The 17537-nt window shown below is 47.6% G+C and overlaps 1 protein-coding gene across 2 annotated transcripts in view; it reads right to left on the bottom strand.

Moving 5' to 3' along the window:
- LOC138293602 (serine-rich adhesin for platelets-like) overlaps positions 1 to 17537 on the bottom strand; it is a 620895-nt gene that overhangs the window by 106834 nt on the left and 496524 nt on the right. For both annotated transcript variants that reach the window (XM_069232871.1, XM_069232872.1), the window contains one exon: positions 8942 to 9055. In XM_069232871.1, the coding sequence (XP_069088972.1) occupies positions 8942 to 9055 (114 nt within the window). The remainder of the gene's footprint in view (positions 1 to 8941; positions 9056 to 17537) is intronic.

Genomic DNA, 17537 nt, shown 5'->3' with positions numbered 1-17537 from the left:
TGTGCGTCTCCAGAGGACTGTGCCCTTTTTCTTGCTGCGCTCACCACTACGGAATCTGGGGGTAGCTGTTGTGTAATAAAAATGGGGTCTGAGGGTGGTGGCTTATATTTCTTCTCTACCCTTGGAGTTATAGCTCTTCCCTTAACTGGTTCCTAGAAGATTTGCTGCACATGTTTTAGCATGCCAGGAAGCATGGGTAGACTCTGGTATGTGGCGTGAGTGGAGGACAGTGTGTTAAATAAGAAGTCATCCTCCAGAGGTTCGGTATGCATGGCCACGTTGTGAAATGCCGCTGCCCTGGCTAGAACCTGTGTATGAGGTGCTATCTTCAGGGGGTGATGGCTTTGATGGATAGCACTCTGGACTACTGTCTGAGACTGGATCATCCTAGAGATCCCATGGGTCAGTGTCATGTTGTGACTGCATAGTGTGTGATGGAGACTGTGCAGTGGGTGTAGCAGGCGGGGAGACAGTTAGTTGAGGAGAATGAGGAGACTGTTGAGGTGAAAACTGAGGAGGTGGAGATTTTTCTCTTGTTTTTGGCACTTTAGCCGTTGGCTGGTCAGTGTCCAAACGTCCATGGAAGGCCAGTTTCCTCTTTGTTCTCAGAGGAGGTGCTGTGAGGATTTTGCCAGTGTCTTTGTGGATTTGTATCCTGGCCTGTTTCTCATCGAAATCCTCCATTTGTGTCAATTCCTCCTTAAATCTATGGCTTTCTTTCAATTGCTTTGAAAGTCCATGCTCCTCTGTGTAGGTATGCTTTTTCGGCTCCGAAGCTGGTTTTTTCGGCACCGAAGGGCCTGGAGTACTTGTCGGCCTCAGCTCTGAAGGTGACTTTCGGGGTTTCGACTCGATGGGTCGGTGCCTTATAATTTCGGAGCCTGTGCCTCGGCTCGAGTCCGAAGGCTTTGTTGTTGGCGTGGCCTTTTTCGGTGCCGAAGATTTTGCTTGGTCGCCGGTAGCTTTCTTACGGGTGGAGCCCTGGCCTTCCGGCAGTGGCGTCCCCGAGGCCTTGTATTTGGGCTTGGATTTGGTCGGGGCAAGCGTACTCACGTGCTGGCCCACTGTTATTCGTCGGTCAATGTCAGACTCTTGTTCGGAATCGGACCCCCGAACGGAGACGGCGGTGTGGATCATCTCCTCCTCTTCTGCGTCGAGGCGCTCAGTGCTTCTGGACGCCATCTCTAATCTTTGCGCTCTTCGGTCTCTTAGAATCTTTTTCGAGTGGAAGGATCCACAAGCTTCGCAGGTATCCTCTCGATGATCCGGAGATAAACACAGGTTACAAACCAGATGTTGATCCGTGTAGGGATACTTGGCGTGGCACCGAGGGCAGAATCTAAATGGGGTCCGGTCCATGAGGCTTCAACAATACTTTTGGTCGGGCCGACCAGGCCCAAGTTGGGCGTGGGTGCCCCGAAAGGCAAGTAGAGATCTGTATCCGCCGGTACCATGGTGTCGATGATGGATGATACGCGATCGAAAACAATACTGCCGAATTTAGATGGTTTGTAAGAATTTTCCGATTTGAACAACTGGAGTGAAGAGGAACATGTCCGAACCCGATGGCAGAAAGAAAACAATCTAAGATGGAGTCGATGCCCATGCGCAATGGAGCCGAAAAGGAGGAGTCACTCGAAAAGACTTCTACGAAGAAAAACAACTTGTAACACTCCGAGCCCAACACTAGATGGCAGGACCTGTGCATAGCATGTGTATCTGCAGCTACACATGCCATCAAACACATATTTACATGAGAAAGTACCACAACTGCTACAGGCTTCCGGGGAGGAGAGAGGGAGCATGTGAATCAGCAGCACTACATGCCACAAACAGATGTACACTGGGTAAGTGACATTTTCCGCTCAATGGCATGTGTAGCTGCAGATACACATGCTTTGCATAGAATGAAAAGCAGTCCCCCTCCTAAACTAAGCGGTGGCTAGCCTGTAGGAGTTGGAGCAGTTTGAAATTGTGTTTTAAGCACTGCTTGAACAACATTTGCTTGTTGGCGAGACAATACATCAATACAATAGTGTTTTGTTAATGTGTGTGGTGTAGACGAAGTGGCTGCTTTGCATATGTCTGCAATTGGTATATTTCCTAAAAATGCCATTGGAGCTCCTTTCTTTCTAGTAGAATGTGCTTTAGGAGTTACTAATAGTTACCTTTTAGCTTTAAGATAGCAAGTTTGAATACACTTCACTATCCATCTGGCTAATCCTTGTTTGGAAATGGGATTACCTTTATGAGGATGTCGAAAAGCCACAAAAAGTTGTTTAGATTTTCTAAAATCTTTTGTTCTGTCTATATAGTACATAAGAGCTCTTCTGAGATCAAGAGTGTGGAGAGCTCTTTCAGCAACTGAATCTGGCTGTGGAAAGAAGACTGGCAATTCCACTGACTGATTGATGTGAAATGGTGAGACCACTTTGGGTAGAAATTTTGGATTTGTCCTAAGTACTATTTTGTGTTTGTGAACTTGGAAGAAGGGTCCTTCTAAAGTGAATGCTTGAATTTCACTTACTCTCCTTAAGGAAGTAATTGCTACCAGGAAAGTAACTTTCCATGCGAGAAATTGAAGTGCACAAGAATACATGGGTTTAAATGGTGGACCCATAAGCCTTGTGAGCACAATGTTAATATTCCAGACTGGAGCTGGTGGAGCTCTAGGTGGAATAACTCTTTTAAGGCCTTCCATAAAAGCTTTTATGACAGGAATTCTAAATAGAGAGGTATACTGTCTGTTTTGGAGGTAGGCTGATATTGCTGTTAAATGAATTTTAATAGATGATTATGCAAGATTTGCTTTTTGTAAGTAAAGCAAATAGCATACAATATCCTGTACGGATGCTTTAAGTGGATCGATGTTTTTGGATTGACAGTAATATACAAAACGTTTCCATTTAGCTGCATGGCACTGCCTGGTTGTAGGTTTATGTGCTTCCTTTAGAATGTCCATACATTCTGATGGAAGCTGTAAATATCCAAACTCTATGACCTCAGGAGCCAAATCACCAGGTCGAGCATACTGGGATAGGGATGCCTGATTTGACCTTTGTTTTGAGTCAACAAGTGTGGTCTGTTTGGGAGCTTGTGATGTGGTACTACAAATAGATCCAATAGTGTTGTGTACCAGTGTTGAGGTGCCCATGTCGGAGTTATGAGTATCATATTGAGGGAAGTGTGACAGATTTTGTTGACCAGAAATGGAATTAGTGGGAGAGAGGGAAAAGCGTAAGCAAATATCCCTGACCAATTGATCCATAGAGCATTGCCTTTGGATTGAGGGTGTGGGTACCTGGTTGCGAAGTTTGGGCATTTTGCGTTTTCGGTTGTTGCAAAGAGGTCTATGTTTCATGTTCCCCACATGTGAAAGTACTGTTGAATTACTTGTGGTTGAATCTCCCATTCGTGTATTTGTTGCTGTGTCCTGCTTAAGAGGTCCGCTCGTTGGTTGTGTGTCCATGGGATATACACTGCTAATGGTTGAATGCGATTGTGAATTGCCCACTTCCAAATTGCCTGTGCTAGAAGGGACAATTGAGATGAGTGTGCCCCCCCGTTTCTGCAGATAATATATTGTTGTCATGTTGTCTGTCCTTAGTAACACTGTCTTGTGTGTGATCTGTGGCTGGAATGCTTTGAGTGCTAAGAAGACTGCTAGCAATTCCGAGTGGTTTATGTGGGAAGTCTGCTGAACTGAGTGAGTCCCATTCTCCCTGTATTGTAAGATTGTTGAGATGGGCTCCCCAACCTGTCATTGATGCATCTGTAGTGAGTATGGTCTGTGGCACAGGGTCCTGAAATGGCCACCCTTTTGATAAGTTGGTGTTATTCCACCATTGCACAGAGTTTTAAGTCTGGCAGTCCAACAACACTAGATCATGAAGTTGACCCTGTGCCTGAGACCATTGTTGTGAAAGACACTGTTGCAGGGGTCTTATGTTTAGACATACATTGGGCACAATTGATATGCAGAATGCCATCATTCCCAACAGTTTCATGATAAACCTTACTGTGTAAGTTTGATTGTATTGTAGCTGAGATATGAGACTATGGAATGCTTGAATCGTTTGTGGGTTTGGGTAGGCTAATGCTGACTGAGTGTTCAGAATTGCTCCCAGATATGGTTGTATTTGCGCTGGCTGAAGGTGAGACTTCTGGTAATTGATTGTGAACCCTAGATTGTGTAGGGTATCGATTGCGTATAGTGTGTTTTGTTGACAGGTTTGAATGGTTCTGGCCAGTCGTCCAGTTAGGAGAAGACATGTATATACTGTCTTCTGAGGTATGCTGCAACCACTGCTAGGCATTTGGTAAATACCCTTGGTGTTGTTGTTACTCCAAAGGGTAGCACTTTGAATTGGTAGTGCTTGCCTTTTATCACAAACCTCAAGTATTTGCGGTGTGCTGGATGTATGGGAATATGGAAGTAAGCATCTTTTAGATCTAATGCTGTCATGTAGTCTTGTTTTTGTAACAAAGGGATGACATCCTGAAGAGTGACCATGTGGAAATGCTCTGAGAGAATATACTGATTGAGAGGTCTGAGATCGAGGATTGGTTTGAGAGTGCCATCCTTTTTGGTATGAGGAAGTATAGCGAATATACTCTTGTTCCTTGTTGATGGATGGGTACTGCCTCTTTGCACCTTTGAGTAGAAGAGATTCTACCTCTTGTTTTAGCAGAACATTGTGTTCCAGAGAAAGCCTGTGTGAACAAGGGGGAATGTTTGGTGGAGTGGAGATGAGTTCTAGACAATAACCATTGTGGATAATTGACCGTTGCCAAAGACGGTGCAAATGTTGTAGTCTTCCTCCCACAGGAGATGTGTGCTGTGTGGGGATGCAGAGAAAGGCACTGCTTTGATGAGGTGGAGGCGCCTCTTGTAGCAGTGGATTTACCCCTACCTCTGAATTGGAACCCCTGAAAGATCCCCTGGAATAATATTGTTGTCCTTGTTTTTGTTGGGACTTTGAGGCCGCTGATGTTTGCAGTTTAAAACCTCCTCTGAACAGGGGTCTTACAAAAAGTGCCCCGAAAAGGTGTTTTGTAAAGGGCACCCATGGCCTTTGCTGTATCGAAGTCCTTTTTTAATTTTTCAATGGTGGTATCCGCCTCAGGTCCAAATGGTTGTTGTTTATTCAATGGCATATTAAGGACCGCTTGCTGTATCTCAGGTTTGAATCCTGAGGACCGCAACCAAGCATGCCTTCTGATCATTCCACTAGTATTAATTCCCCTAGCTGCGGTGTCAACTGTGTCTAGTGCTGATCTAATTTGATTGTTGGCAATAGTCTGTCCTTCTGCCAGTACCGGCTGTGCCCTTTTTCGGTGTTCTTTAGGGAGATATTGAAGGAACTCCTGCATTTTGTCCCAATGGGCCCTGTCATACGTGGCTAAAAGAGCTTGGGAGTTGGCAATCCTCCACTGATTTGCAGCTTGAGTTGCCACTCTTTTGCCTGCTGCATTGAATTTGCGGCTTTCTTTATCAGGGGAGGCGCATCCCCTGTGGACTGACTATTTGCACTTTTCCTAGCTGCACTGATCATGATGGAATCAGGTGGCAATTGTTGTGATACAAAAATTGGATCTGATGGTGCAGCTTTATATTTCTTATCCACCCTTAGGTGTTAGTACCCTAGCCTTGCCGGCTCTTTAAAAATGTTAGCATGTTTTAATATGCCTGGTAGCATCTGCAAACATTGGTACTGCTTATGTGTAGAGGATAGGGTGTTGAATAGGAAATCATCCTCTATGGGCTCAGAGTGCAGCTGCACATTGTGGTATGTGGCTGCTCTAGCAATGACCTGATTATAGGCCGTGGTGTCTTCAGGTGGAGATGGCCTTGTGGGATAAATATCAGGGTCATTAGATGGAATTGGGTCAGAGTTGTACATATCCCATGGGTCCACATTATAAGGATTGTCACCTATATAATCCCTGTGTGAGGAGACAGGAGTTTGGGCAGAAAACTGTGTGGGTGAAGGTGGTGGTGGTGGAGTGTCAGGTGGTCCAGAAGTAGGAAGGAAAGGTAAATGCAGTGGAAAAGGCTGATGCACCGTCTTTGGCCTCGCTGGTTTCTCCCTTATGATCTGGAGAGAGGCAGAGGTTGCACACTGAGTGTTGTTCGGGGTAGGGGAACTTGGCTTGGAACCAAGGGCAGAATCGAAATGGAGTTCGATCCATGCGCCTGTGACGCAGTAGGCCCGAGAAGGCCCGAGAAGGGCGCCCAAAAGTGCGTTTAATCAATCCCGACCCTACAATCGGATCAAGTGTAGTGAGAAAATGCGTTCAAAAACAATACCAATGCTGACAGAAAAGATAGAGAAGTTCACATAGTACCGAACCGAGATCTACCGGAGCAACAGGGAACACGTCCGAACCCGATGGCGGAAAGAAAACAGTCTAACAAAGGACAATGCACATGCACACTATCACCAAGAAGAGGAGTCACTTCACCTTGTGACTCTAAAAAGCTTCTTCGAAGAAAAACAACTTGTAACGCTCCAAGCCCAACACTAGCTGGCAAACGTATGCAAAGAATGTGTATCTGCAGCTACTAATGCCATCAAACATATATATATGTATATATATATATATATATATATATATATATATATATACAGTATATATATATATTACCTAGTGGCAATTATTTACTCGCCTATATCTTTGGTGCCGGTTAAAAACATCTTCACAGAACTTTCCAAAAAACTATTGACTGTCACATCAGCTAGTTTCTGAAAAGATTCAGGGTGATCCATCAAGCAGGAGCTGAGAAAAAGGGGGGTTAAAAAAGGTGCGTGTTAATTCCCACAGGGATTTTGAACAGGAATAGTGCCCAAACCACTGGACAGAATTACACCAAATTTGGCAGGAAGGTAGTTCTCAGTCCTGAAAGTGCCCTTTTTGTTATTTGGTGTAAATATGTTCAGTAGTGTTCAAAATATTTAAGAAAAAAACAAATTTGTATTTATAGAGCCGTGAAGGCTCCGCGAACTCTCTCGGTCTCGTACTGAGATCTGACTGGCTGCCAACACTTCAATAAGAAAGTGATGCCATCTTGGGATTCAGCTTCAGCCGAGTCTCGAAAAAAAGGGGCCAGGGTAGGGACACCCTGACCCCTTAGCTCTGGTGCTAGGGTCCCAGAAGGACACCGCCCTCCCCCCCCCAAACAAAAAATTAAAAAAACAAAACAAGCGTGGGCTTCCGTGCTTGTTTAACGGCAATCCCTGGGTGGGCCAGGTCCCGCAGGCACTCAAATTTTGAATGCGGGGTAGGGTGGGGCTGCCCGACCCCTCCCCCCCAACATGCAGTGCCAGAGGCCACCATCTCCCCGGGTCATATTGTGAAAAAGAAATGTGGTGGGCCACCCGGCCCCCCGCAGCCCTAGGGACCACCACCTCCCCAGAGCAGATTGTGAAAATGAAATGCGGGGGACCGTCCTGGCCCCCTCCGCAGACCTGGAGACCGCCACCTAACTGGGCCACAATGTGCAAAGAAATGCGGGGGAGGGTAGCGCCCGCCCCTGGGGCAGATTGTGAAAAATTAATGCGGGGTGCAGCCCAGCACTCCTCCACCCCTCACACCCCCACCCTCACCCCCACGCAGCCCAAGGGACTGCCACCTCCTCAGGGCACGATGTGCACAGAGTGGGATGGAAGAGAGAGAGACAGGCATTGCAATGGTCTCTCCATGCAATGGCTTCAAATAGTAAGACTAGCAAGATGTTTGGTACCAATGTTATACTTACATTGGGATGCAGAGCAGAACAGAGTCACTGGTCAAGGTCTTGTGCTGTCACTCACTAGGCTGAAGGTCCTCCTGCCCCGCACAGCCTTGGGTCGTGTGTGGCAGTGGTTGGATTAACCTTTAGTAATAAAAATAACTTTGCATTTAAAAAAACATAGAAATTCACTGAAAAAAACAAAGGTTACAGGGATGTTATAGTTAGTAAAAAGAATTTAAAAAACAGAGAAATTCACCTGTTATAGTTAGAGATATCTCAAGTAACTATAACTCGCGCCCTAAGGTAACTATGACTCACGTCCTCACCATGCACTGCTAATTACTCCACAAATTACTGCACTCATGACAGCTTTGATAACATCATTGATAATATCAATGTAATATTTGCAGTAAAAGTTTTGACGAAAAACTGTGTATGGCGGGGGCGCGAGTTATAGTTACCTTAGGGCACGAGTTATAGTGACTTGAGATAACTCTAACTAAAACAGGTGAATTTCTATTGTTTTGTATGTTTAAAATGTGAGCCTAAATATAAATCCCTGTAACCTTTGTTTTTTTAAGTTAAATAAATCCAATCTTCCAATATTTAGGAGATTGTGTTTTATTGCATACTTGTTATGGCTTCCGTACCTGTAGTCTTGTGAGATGTTCTATGTGAGCCACAGCCGGAAGCTTAGCATGTCGGCATCTAATGCAAGCACGTATGATTCTCTTCCCAATTCTCCTCTACCGCTGCGGTGTCCTCCAGTTCATCATTTGTATACTTAGGTGAACGGCAGGAGACTATTGAGGGTGAAAGCACTCGCATTATTCCATGATACCCCTACAGAGGCGTAGAAGGAGGATGTCCCATGACTGATGAAGGCTGTGGCTGCTCCCAGCACAGTTGTTCACAATGGGGGATTCATTTTAGATTTCACTATATTACTACACTACTTGATTTACTTGGTGATGGATGAGGAATGGGAGTTTGAACAGCGCTGTGAAGAATTTGGCGTTGGAACTTGATATCCGAAGATTTCTGATGACGACAACAGTATATTTTGCTTTTTACATCAATGACCATATTAAGTTTATTTCCAACCAATTGTGTGCATACTCAATGGACTGGAGGTCAGAATTTCTCTGTTTTTTGTTATTTAATACATGAAACATGCCTCGAGGCTTCATGAAGCCAAATGCTCACCGTTCGCCTTGTCACTGGTTGATCTTCAGATTCTGATGTTGGCAAACTAGATCCTTCTCCCTGGCTTCCATCACCTGAGGCATCAGAAGTCTGGTCTGAGTTTTTCCTTGGTCTCTGTGGAGAAAAATAATACTTGAGATTTTGAAAGATACAGAACCCAACATCTAGAACTATTCACAATCAGCCACGTTACTGATGGATTGAGTCTCTATGTTTAGTACTTCTAGTTACAATGTGAGTCAACTGAAGCTGGGTTAGGAAACGGAATACAGTTGGAGTCTAGAGTGGTTTTAATTCATTTAGGATCCGCTCTTCATTTTGCGTGACATTTATCACTAGGGCAGGACACGGTAGAAAGTGTGTTTACTCTTATTGCTCTATAGGCTGTGTACACCTAACATCAAGCTGCGTCTTCGTCCATGACCATCACTGCGTACAGTGAAATCTGCCGGGAGAGATCTGAGCACACTCCTTGGTCAGGGGTCTTGGCTAAGCCTGTTTCAACCCACTGGAATTCAACCCACTTCATAAGCCTGGCTCTCAAGAGATATTCATCTATGGAAATGCAAATGCAGCTGTCCTGTGCCAGCATTCACTTTCCAAAGCCCAAGCTAGACTGTTCTGGAGCACCAGATGCCACCAGCTACTCTTACATATGGTGACGATGCAGAGCAGCTAGGGAAGAATGTCAGGAGTACCTTTGAGGATGTGATCCACTCCTAACAATTCCCTGTCCGAAGACCACAGAAACAATGTGAGCTTGCTATGCTCTGCTCGGTGCTCACACATCTGCAGCATTACTGGCTGAAAGGAGACCCCTGGATGTTGAGGTATCCGGATGGTCCAGTGGCCAGGTTATTGTGGGTTGACTTCATGCAAGGTTTTCAGATTCCATACAATGTGCTACTCAAGGGCAGTTAGGTAGAGAATTAAGGATGCATGGAGAAGCCCAGGGAGAGGGCAGAAAAACAAGACTAACAAGTTACGTTGCAGAATGATAGGCCATTTAGCAAAACACCAATTAAAAGGCCTCATTGTATTGACACTGGCAATAGCTCCTAAGAAAACATTGCACGAGTTTTGTTTAATTCATCACCTTTCTTGGCCTGAAGAGTCATCAGTAAATTACTTTATTGGCCAATTAAAATGACATACACCAGCATTGGCACAGCCATGGAATGGGAGATTGCCGGTCCAGCCAGGTGACATTCAGCTCCTGGGGATTAAATTTCGAGGATTCCACTACATAGACAGGTCCATGTCAAGTAGGTGATCGTGGCCTGTGCGATCTTTGAGAAATTCAGAACCTGTGCGAAGTGGGTTGAGAGACAGTGTCCATGTCTGAGCAGGGGCTGCATTCCCTCAACACTTTGTGATGGTTGGCAGAGGCGCCACAGGCTGAGGAAAATGCTAGAACCGCTGGCGGAAACATGGAGTGTAACAACAGAAGAAATTACAGAATGGACGCCTACTAGCTAGACTTTTCTAGGCACAGAGCTAGACTCTGTTTAGATGGTGTTATGACTCTTGGGAGGAAACATTAACTGGCTTGAAATGATTGTTAAAGACACTGATAAGGAAGAAGAAATGTGAGTTGATGAAACTGCTAAAAGTGCTAGGACACTTAACTTTAGTTCGTGGAGTGCTGACCCTGGTTAGGGAATTTTTTCAGGCAACTGACAATTGCCATGAGAGGTGCAACAAAACCACTCGACAGAATACGGAGGACAGACAGAATCAAACATGACTTGACAATGTGGATGCATTTTGTGTAACACTATACCAAATTGACATTATGACTGCAAAACAACCCTTGACATGGGCAGTTGAGATCTTTTCAGATGCATCTGGCGCTGGTGTACTCAGAGTGTACGTTGGTGGCAATGGTATGCTGAAAGGTGACCACAGGAGTGGAGGAAAAAGGCTATACCATTGACTTCCTAGAATTCTTCACATGGTGCTTGGTGTGCATTTGTGGGATCAGGTGTTCCGAAACTATAAAGTGACATTTGTTATTGATAACCAAGCGGTTAACAGGATGACAACAAATAATTAATATGTGTTGAGGTGGTGTGCTGGAGTTCAGTGACGTGTTTGGAAGGTAACATCTTGCTCCGAACCAGCCATATTGTGGAATTGGAAAAAGGGGTGGCTGACACTTTGTCTCGTTCACAGTGGGTGAGGCTCTGTGGTTTAGATCGTGAAGCAGATGCAAGACACCTCACAGTTGCAGAGGATTTGTAAAAGATCAGGATATGAGAGTGATGTATCTGGAGGAATCTGTGTTGGTGAAATTGACAACGACATACAGGATAGTCCATGGAAAAGGTTAGGGCAGTGAGGTTGAGGAAATTGGAAGATAAATATATTGAGAAGCCGGGTGAGGTTCAGATGCTCTTCCATCTGGAAGAGCATGCTGTTTGGGGCATTGTTTTTTTTTTTTTTAGGGCATTTAAAGTATCGGAACTGGTGGAGAGAAGATGTGAACAAGGATTGAAGATGAGGCATGTCACTTGGAGTGCACAGGGGTTAGGCCTTCGTTTGGAGAGCAGTAAGACATCAGGAGAGTAGAGGGAATGCAGTATTGCTGAGAAGGTTGGGCGAGCAAGAGGTTTTCCGGGTTTACTGACTGAGTCGGTTTTTCAAGACACAAACGTGGGGCAAAGATTTTGGACAAGCAGGTGGGGGAGATGAGATGATGCCTAAAGCATGCAGGGATAATGAGTTGGATTCTGTGACACAGGAGAGGTGCAGTGACTCAAGACTAATGCTGCCGCTTGGAGATGAGTGCCAGTACTAGTGTCAGGTGAGATGGAGGAACGTTGTATGTCGGGATATGTGAGGCAGGGATATGTAGGGATTTGAGGCAGGCTTAACAGTGTGCTTCTGATGGATACAACTACCTGTGGATTCCTCACCTAATGAATACTCCCATGGCGCCAGCATTTGACGGAAATCTTCTTACTAGTCTCTGCACGTCGACGAGGACGTCACTGTAGCCCACGCGACGCCGTCTGACGTCATACAGGCAATAAGAAGTCCTCGCCGACGTTCCGATGACAGTTCCCTTTTTTCCGTGCATTCGAAACGGTTATCTTCGAGGGAGTTACTGTTACCTTCGTGGTTACAGTGTATTGTCTGCTGCGTAGTCTTCTCTGCGGTAACAATGTCTCAGAGGAAGTCGGGTTTCAAGCCCTGTCGAGAGTGTGGGGGCAAGATGTCAGTTACAGATCCTCACTCCGACTGTCTATGGTGTTTGAGCTCCGACCACGACGTCTCGACTTGCGATTCATGTCAACACATGAATCCGAAGGCCCTCAAAGAGCGCGAGGCCAAGTTATTCATGGCAAAGTCAAAGAAGAAGGAGAAACATCATAAGAAGTCTTCTTCGCCAAGGTCTCACCGGCGTCATCGAGACTCCCGGCGCCGTAGAGACTCACGACGCCACTCCAGCAAGGAGTCTCGTTCGAGGTCACCTTCGGCTCGGCGTCGGAGGACTTGGGAGGTCAGCCCCACGGTCACGCCGCATCCATCGACGCCGTTGCCCTCTCCGGCGTCACCGACTTCACCTGGTCAGGCGTCAGTGATTGAGGTGGTGCAGCCTCTTGTGTTTTCTCCGGCGTCGCAGACGTCGAGGCTGGCGTCGGGGTCGCCCTCGATCCAGGCACCCCAGTATCCGGCTTTTCCCACTCCTGGAGCCGATAGTACCGCGTTTCTTAATGCGATGTATACCATCTTTCAGCAGATGGCTCCAGGAGCTGCTCCGGCTGGTCCTTCGGGGCCCTTGGCCTTTTCGTTGGGTGATCCTGCGCCTCTTCGGCCGGCACCCTTTATGCCCTTTCTCCCTTTTGGGAATGTGGGCTCGGCGCCGGTGCCGGCGTCGGTGGCCGCTCCGGTGGCTTCGGATGTTTCGGCCCCGGAGGTTGCCCCTCCGTCGAAGTCAGGATTTTGCCCTGTGACTCCGGTTGGTCCATCGGCTCCTGCCTCGGCGCCGAAGCTGCCTGTGGCGCCGGACGCGGCGTCAGATGCTTCTGGAGATCGGCGCCGTTCTTCGACGTCGGCGGAGGCCATGTCGACTCCGCGTATCGAGGAGAGACTTCATTCGAGGAGGCGTGCTCTCCGTCTTTTAGAAGAGCAAGAGTACCAGCGAGTCCTAGAGGAGGGAGAGATTGAGGACTCTGGAGACGGACTGCATGGTCTGGATACAGCCAGTGGGCTGGACACTTCCCCTGAGTGGGACCTTTCATCTCCAGGGGAATATACGGAGGAGGCTGCTTCCTTTCATGCTGTGGTGAGGAAGGCAGCGAGCTTTTTGGACCTGCCTTTGCCGGTGGCAGAGGCAAAGCAGAATTTGCTGACAGAGGTATTGCATCCGGCCTCTGCTGCAGCTGAGCCTCTCTTGCCATTTAATGAGGCTTTGCTGGATCCGGTGTTGGAGGTGTGGAAGAAGCCGGTGTCTTCCTCGGCCGTTCATAGGGCTGTGGCCAGGAGGTATCGAGCTGCACCATCTGACCCTGGCTTTCTCTCTAGACACCCTACGCCGGAGAGCTTGGTGGTGCAAGCCTCCTGTTCCTCAAAGTCAGCGCCTGGTTCCTTCCCGACGGTGCCTGGAGACAGAGACTCCAAGAAACTGGATGCGCAGTCCAAGAAAATATTTTCGTCATGCAGTTTGGCGTTGAAGGCCACCAACGCCACGTGCATTCTGGGGAGGTACATCCATGCGCTGATGGATGATATTTCGTCTTCATTCACGGAGCTTCCCCAGGGTCTTTTGGATGTGGTCTCGGACGCCCAGGCTGCCGCGACCCAGATTATCCAGTCTGGGCTGGACACGACCGACTCGGTGGCCAGGGCGATGGGCACGGCTGTGGTGGCAAGAAGACAGGCCTGGCTCCGAAACTCAGGGTTCTCTGCGGATGTGCAGTCGACCCTGCTGTACCTCCAGTTTGATGGGGACAGACTGTTTGGAGCCAAGGCAGATTCAGCCTTGGAACGATTTAAGGAGAGCAGAGCCACAGCCAAATCGTTAGGACTGCAAGCTCCTTCTTCCTCTGCCTCTTCTAGAATTTTCAGGAGGTTTCGGGGATTTGGGCGTGGCTCTTATTCCTCTTCCTTTCGGGGGAGGTTCCAGCAACCCGCCTCTTCCCTCCCCTATAGGTCATTTAGAGGGAGGGGGAGGGGTGGGGTCCGTACCAGAGGAGCCTCTCAACAGCACTCTGCCTCTTCCTCGTCCTCTGGAGGGGTGCAGCAGGGGAAGCAGCCTTAGGCTTCCACCGTTTCCCACTCACTCCTCTCCTGTAGGGGGAAGATTACAGCGTTTTCTCCACAAGTGGAAGTCTATCACAACGGACACTTGGGTTCTCGGCATTGTGGGAAAAGGCTACGCCCTTCCCTTTCGGGAGTTCCCGCCCCTCATCCCGCCCCGCCCATCTTATTGTTCAGAAGAACACCTCCTGTTGCTAGAACAGGAGGTTCAAGTCCTCCTTTCAAAGGGCGCGGTAGAGTTGGTCCCAGAGCAGGAAAAGGGTCGAGGTTGTTACTCAAGATACTTCCTGATTCCCAAAAAGGATGGTCAGTTGAGACCAATCCTGGATCTGAGGATCTTGAATTGGTTCCTCAAACAGGAAAAGTTCAAGATGCTGACCCTAGCACAGGTGCTTTTGGCGTTGAACAAGGAAGATTGGATGGTGTCTGTCGACTTGCAGGATGCTTACTTTCATATCCCGATACTCAAGTCGCACAGGAAGTATCTCCGGTTTGTGGTAGGGTCGCAGCACTATCAGTTTGCGGTCCTCCCGTTTGGTCTTACTTCAGCACCTCGAGTCTTCACAAAGGTGATGTCAGTGGTTGCGGCGGAGCTCAGAAGGAGGGGGATAGCAGTATTCCCTTACTTGGACGACTGGTTGATCAAAGCCAAGTCCCCGGAGCTTGTGTCGCATCATCTGCAGTCAACAACCCAGTTGTTGTTCGACCTGGGCTTTTCGGTGAATGTGCCCAAATCTCACCTGGAGCCCTCTCAGCGCCTCCTGTTCATAGGGGCAGTACTGGATACAACATTGAGTCGAGCCTTTCCTCCGCCTCAGCGGATTCAAGATATTCAGGAATTGGTTCCAATGTTTCGAAATGGAGCGGTAGTTCCAGTCCTCAAGGTCCTTCGTCTGCTCGGTCTGTTCGCCTCCTGCATTCTGTTGGTCACGCATGCTCGCTGGCACATGAGGGCTCTTCAGTGGTGCCTCCGAAGGCAGTGGTCTCAACACAAGGGAGATTTAGAAGGTACTGTCAAGATCTCCAGAGATGCTGCTGTGGAATTGAAGTGGTGGATTGCGGGCAACAATCTTTCACAGGGGAAGCCGTTCGCGCAGTCGCCACCAGTGGCCACGGTAATAACGGATGCCTCCACCCTAGGATGGGGAGCTCATCTGGGGGATCTGGAGATCAAAGGGCTTTGGTCTCCAGAGGAACAGGTGTTTCATATCAATCTGTTGGAGTTACGGGCTGTACGTTTGGCTCTCAAGGCCTTCCTCCCATCCCTTCGTGGTCAGTCGGTACAGGTCCTGATGGACAATACTACCACGATGTGGTACATAAACAAACAGGGAGGAGTAGGGTCGTACCTTCTCTGCAGAGAAGCTCTTCGGCTATGGTCCTGGGCAAAGGACCATCAGATTTGCTTGGTGGCAAATCATCTGGCCGGGGTCTTGAATGTACGTGCGGACAGTCTCAGTCGCCAATTCTCGGCAGACCACGAGTGGCGTCTCCATCCAGATCAAGTCTGTTTAATCTTCCAGATGTGGGGGTTTCCTCGGATAGATCTGTTTGCCACTCGGGAGAACGCGCATTGCCCGTTATTCTGCAGCCTCCAGTATCCGATGCAGGGAGCGTTGGGAGACGCGTTTCAGATAACCTGGTGCGACCAGTTGCTTTACGCGTTTCCCCCCATACCCTTGATTCCTCGAGTGTTGAGGAAAATTCGCCAAGACCGGGCCCAAGTCATCTTAATAGCTCCGGATTGGCCAAGGAGGGTATGGTACTCCGACCTTCTCCAACTCTCACTGTGCCCTCCGCTCCGTCTCCCTCTCAGGGCAGACCTCCTCTCGCAGTCGCAGGGGCAGGTTTTACACCCCAACCTCCAGAGTCTGCACCTACATGCTTGGAGATTGAACGGGGCAACCTGAGTTCCTTCTCTCTCCCGCCTGATGTAGTGGATGTTATCTTAGCGGCCAGGCGACACTCCACTAAATCTATCTACGCTAATAGGTGGTCTAAATTTGTTATGTGGTGTGGAGAGAGACAGATTGATCCCTTACATGCTCATCTGTCACATGTTTTGTCTTTTGCACTGTCTCTAGCGCAGAAAGGTTGTGCAGTATCTACCATTAAGGGTTATTTGTCGGCCTTGTCAGCCTTCATTTGTCTTCCAGACCAACCATCGTTATTTAAATCCCCTATTGTTCTCAGATTCTTGAAAGGTCTTCTGAATCAATATCCTCCAAAACCATTCGTTATGCCTCAATGGGATTTGTCCTTGGTCCTGACTTTCCTTATGGGGTCCCCTTTTGAGCCTATGCATTCTTGCCCCTTAAGGTATTTGGTTATTAAAACAGTATTCCTGGTAGCTATAACATCTGCAAGGAGAGTGAGTGAGTTGCAGGCCTTATCGGTTAAACCCCCTTATATAACGTTTTATGGGGATAAGGTGGTGTTGAGGACCAAGGCTGCTTTCCTTCCGAAGGTTGTTTCACCCTTCCATTTGGCTCAGACAATCACTTTGTCCACGTTTTATCCTCCGCCTCATCCTTCAAAGGAGGAAGAAAGACTACATCGCCTGGACCCAAAAAGGGCGTTGAGCTTCTATATCGACAGAATGAAGGATATCAGGCTGGAGGATCAGCTGTTTGTCGGATACGTGGGCAAGAGGAGAGGAAAGGCAGTCCACAAGAGAACACTCTCCAGGTGGGTTGTTCTTTGCATTAAAATCTGTTACTCTTTGGCAAAGAAGGATCCGCCTGAGGGCATTAGAGCTCACTCCACCAGAGCTAAGTCGGCCTCTTCGGCCTTGGCCAGGGGTGTTCCTGTGGTTGACATCTGCAAGGCCGCAACTTGGTCGTCCCTTCACACTTTTGTGAAACATTACTGTTTGGACTCTGAGGTCAGAAGGGACGGTCATTTTGCACGGTCAGTGCTGCAGGATTTCTTGGTTTGACCATTTAGGCACCCACCGCCGGGCGTGGTACTGCTTTGGGACTCTATTCATTAGGTGAGGAATCCACAGGTAGTTGTATCCATCAGAAGAACGAGTTACTTACCTTCGGTAACGACTTTTCTGGTGGATACATTAGCTACCTGTGGATTCCTCACGGTCCCACCCGCCTCCCCGTTGCCTTTTTGGTCTCTCCAAGCAATCCTTGAGTGTGCTCCTTTTGGTCTTCAAAGTTGCAATACATTTTGCATGTATGATATTTGTATATATGTGTATATTTATATATAAATCTATATATATATTGGGTATATACATGATTCGTATGTATGAATATATTTATTTGTTTAAAAAAAAAAAAAAAAAAAAAGGTTATATTAAATCTACAGCTATTTTATT

Source organism: Pleurodeles waltl, chromosome 4_2 (assembly GCF_031143425.1).
Source record: "Pleurodeles waltl isolate 20211129_DDA chromosome 4_2, aPleWal1.hap1.20221129, whole genome shotgun sequence".
NCBI lineage: Eukaryota > Metazoa > Chordata > Amphibia > Caudata > Salamandridae > Pleurodeles > Pleurodeles waltl.
This window is presented reverse-complemented; position numbering and strand designations above follow the sequence as displayed.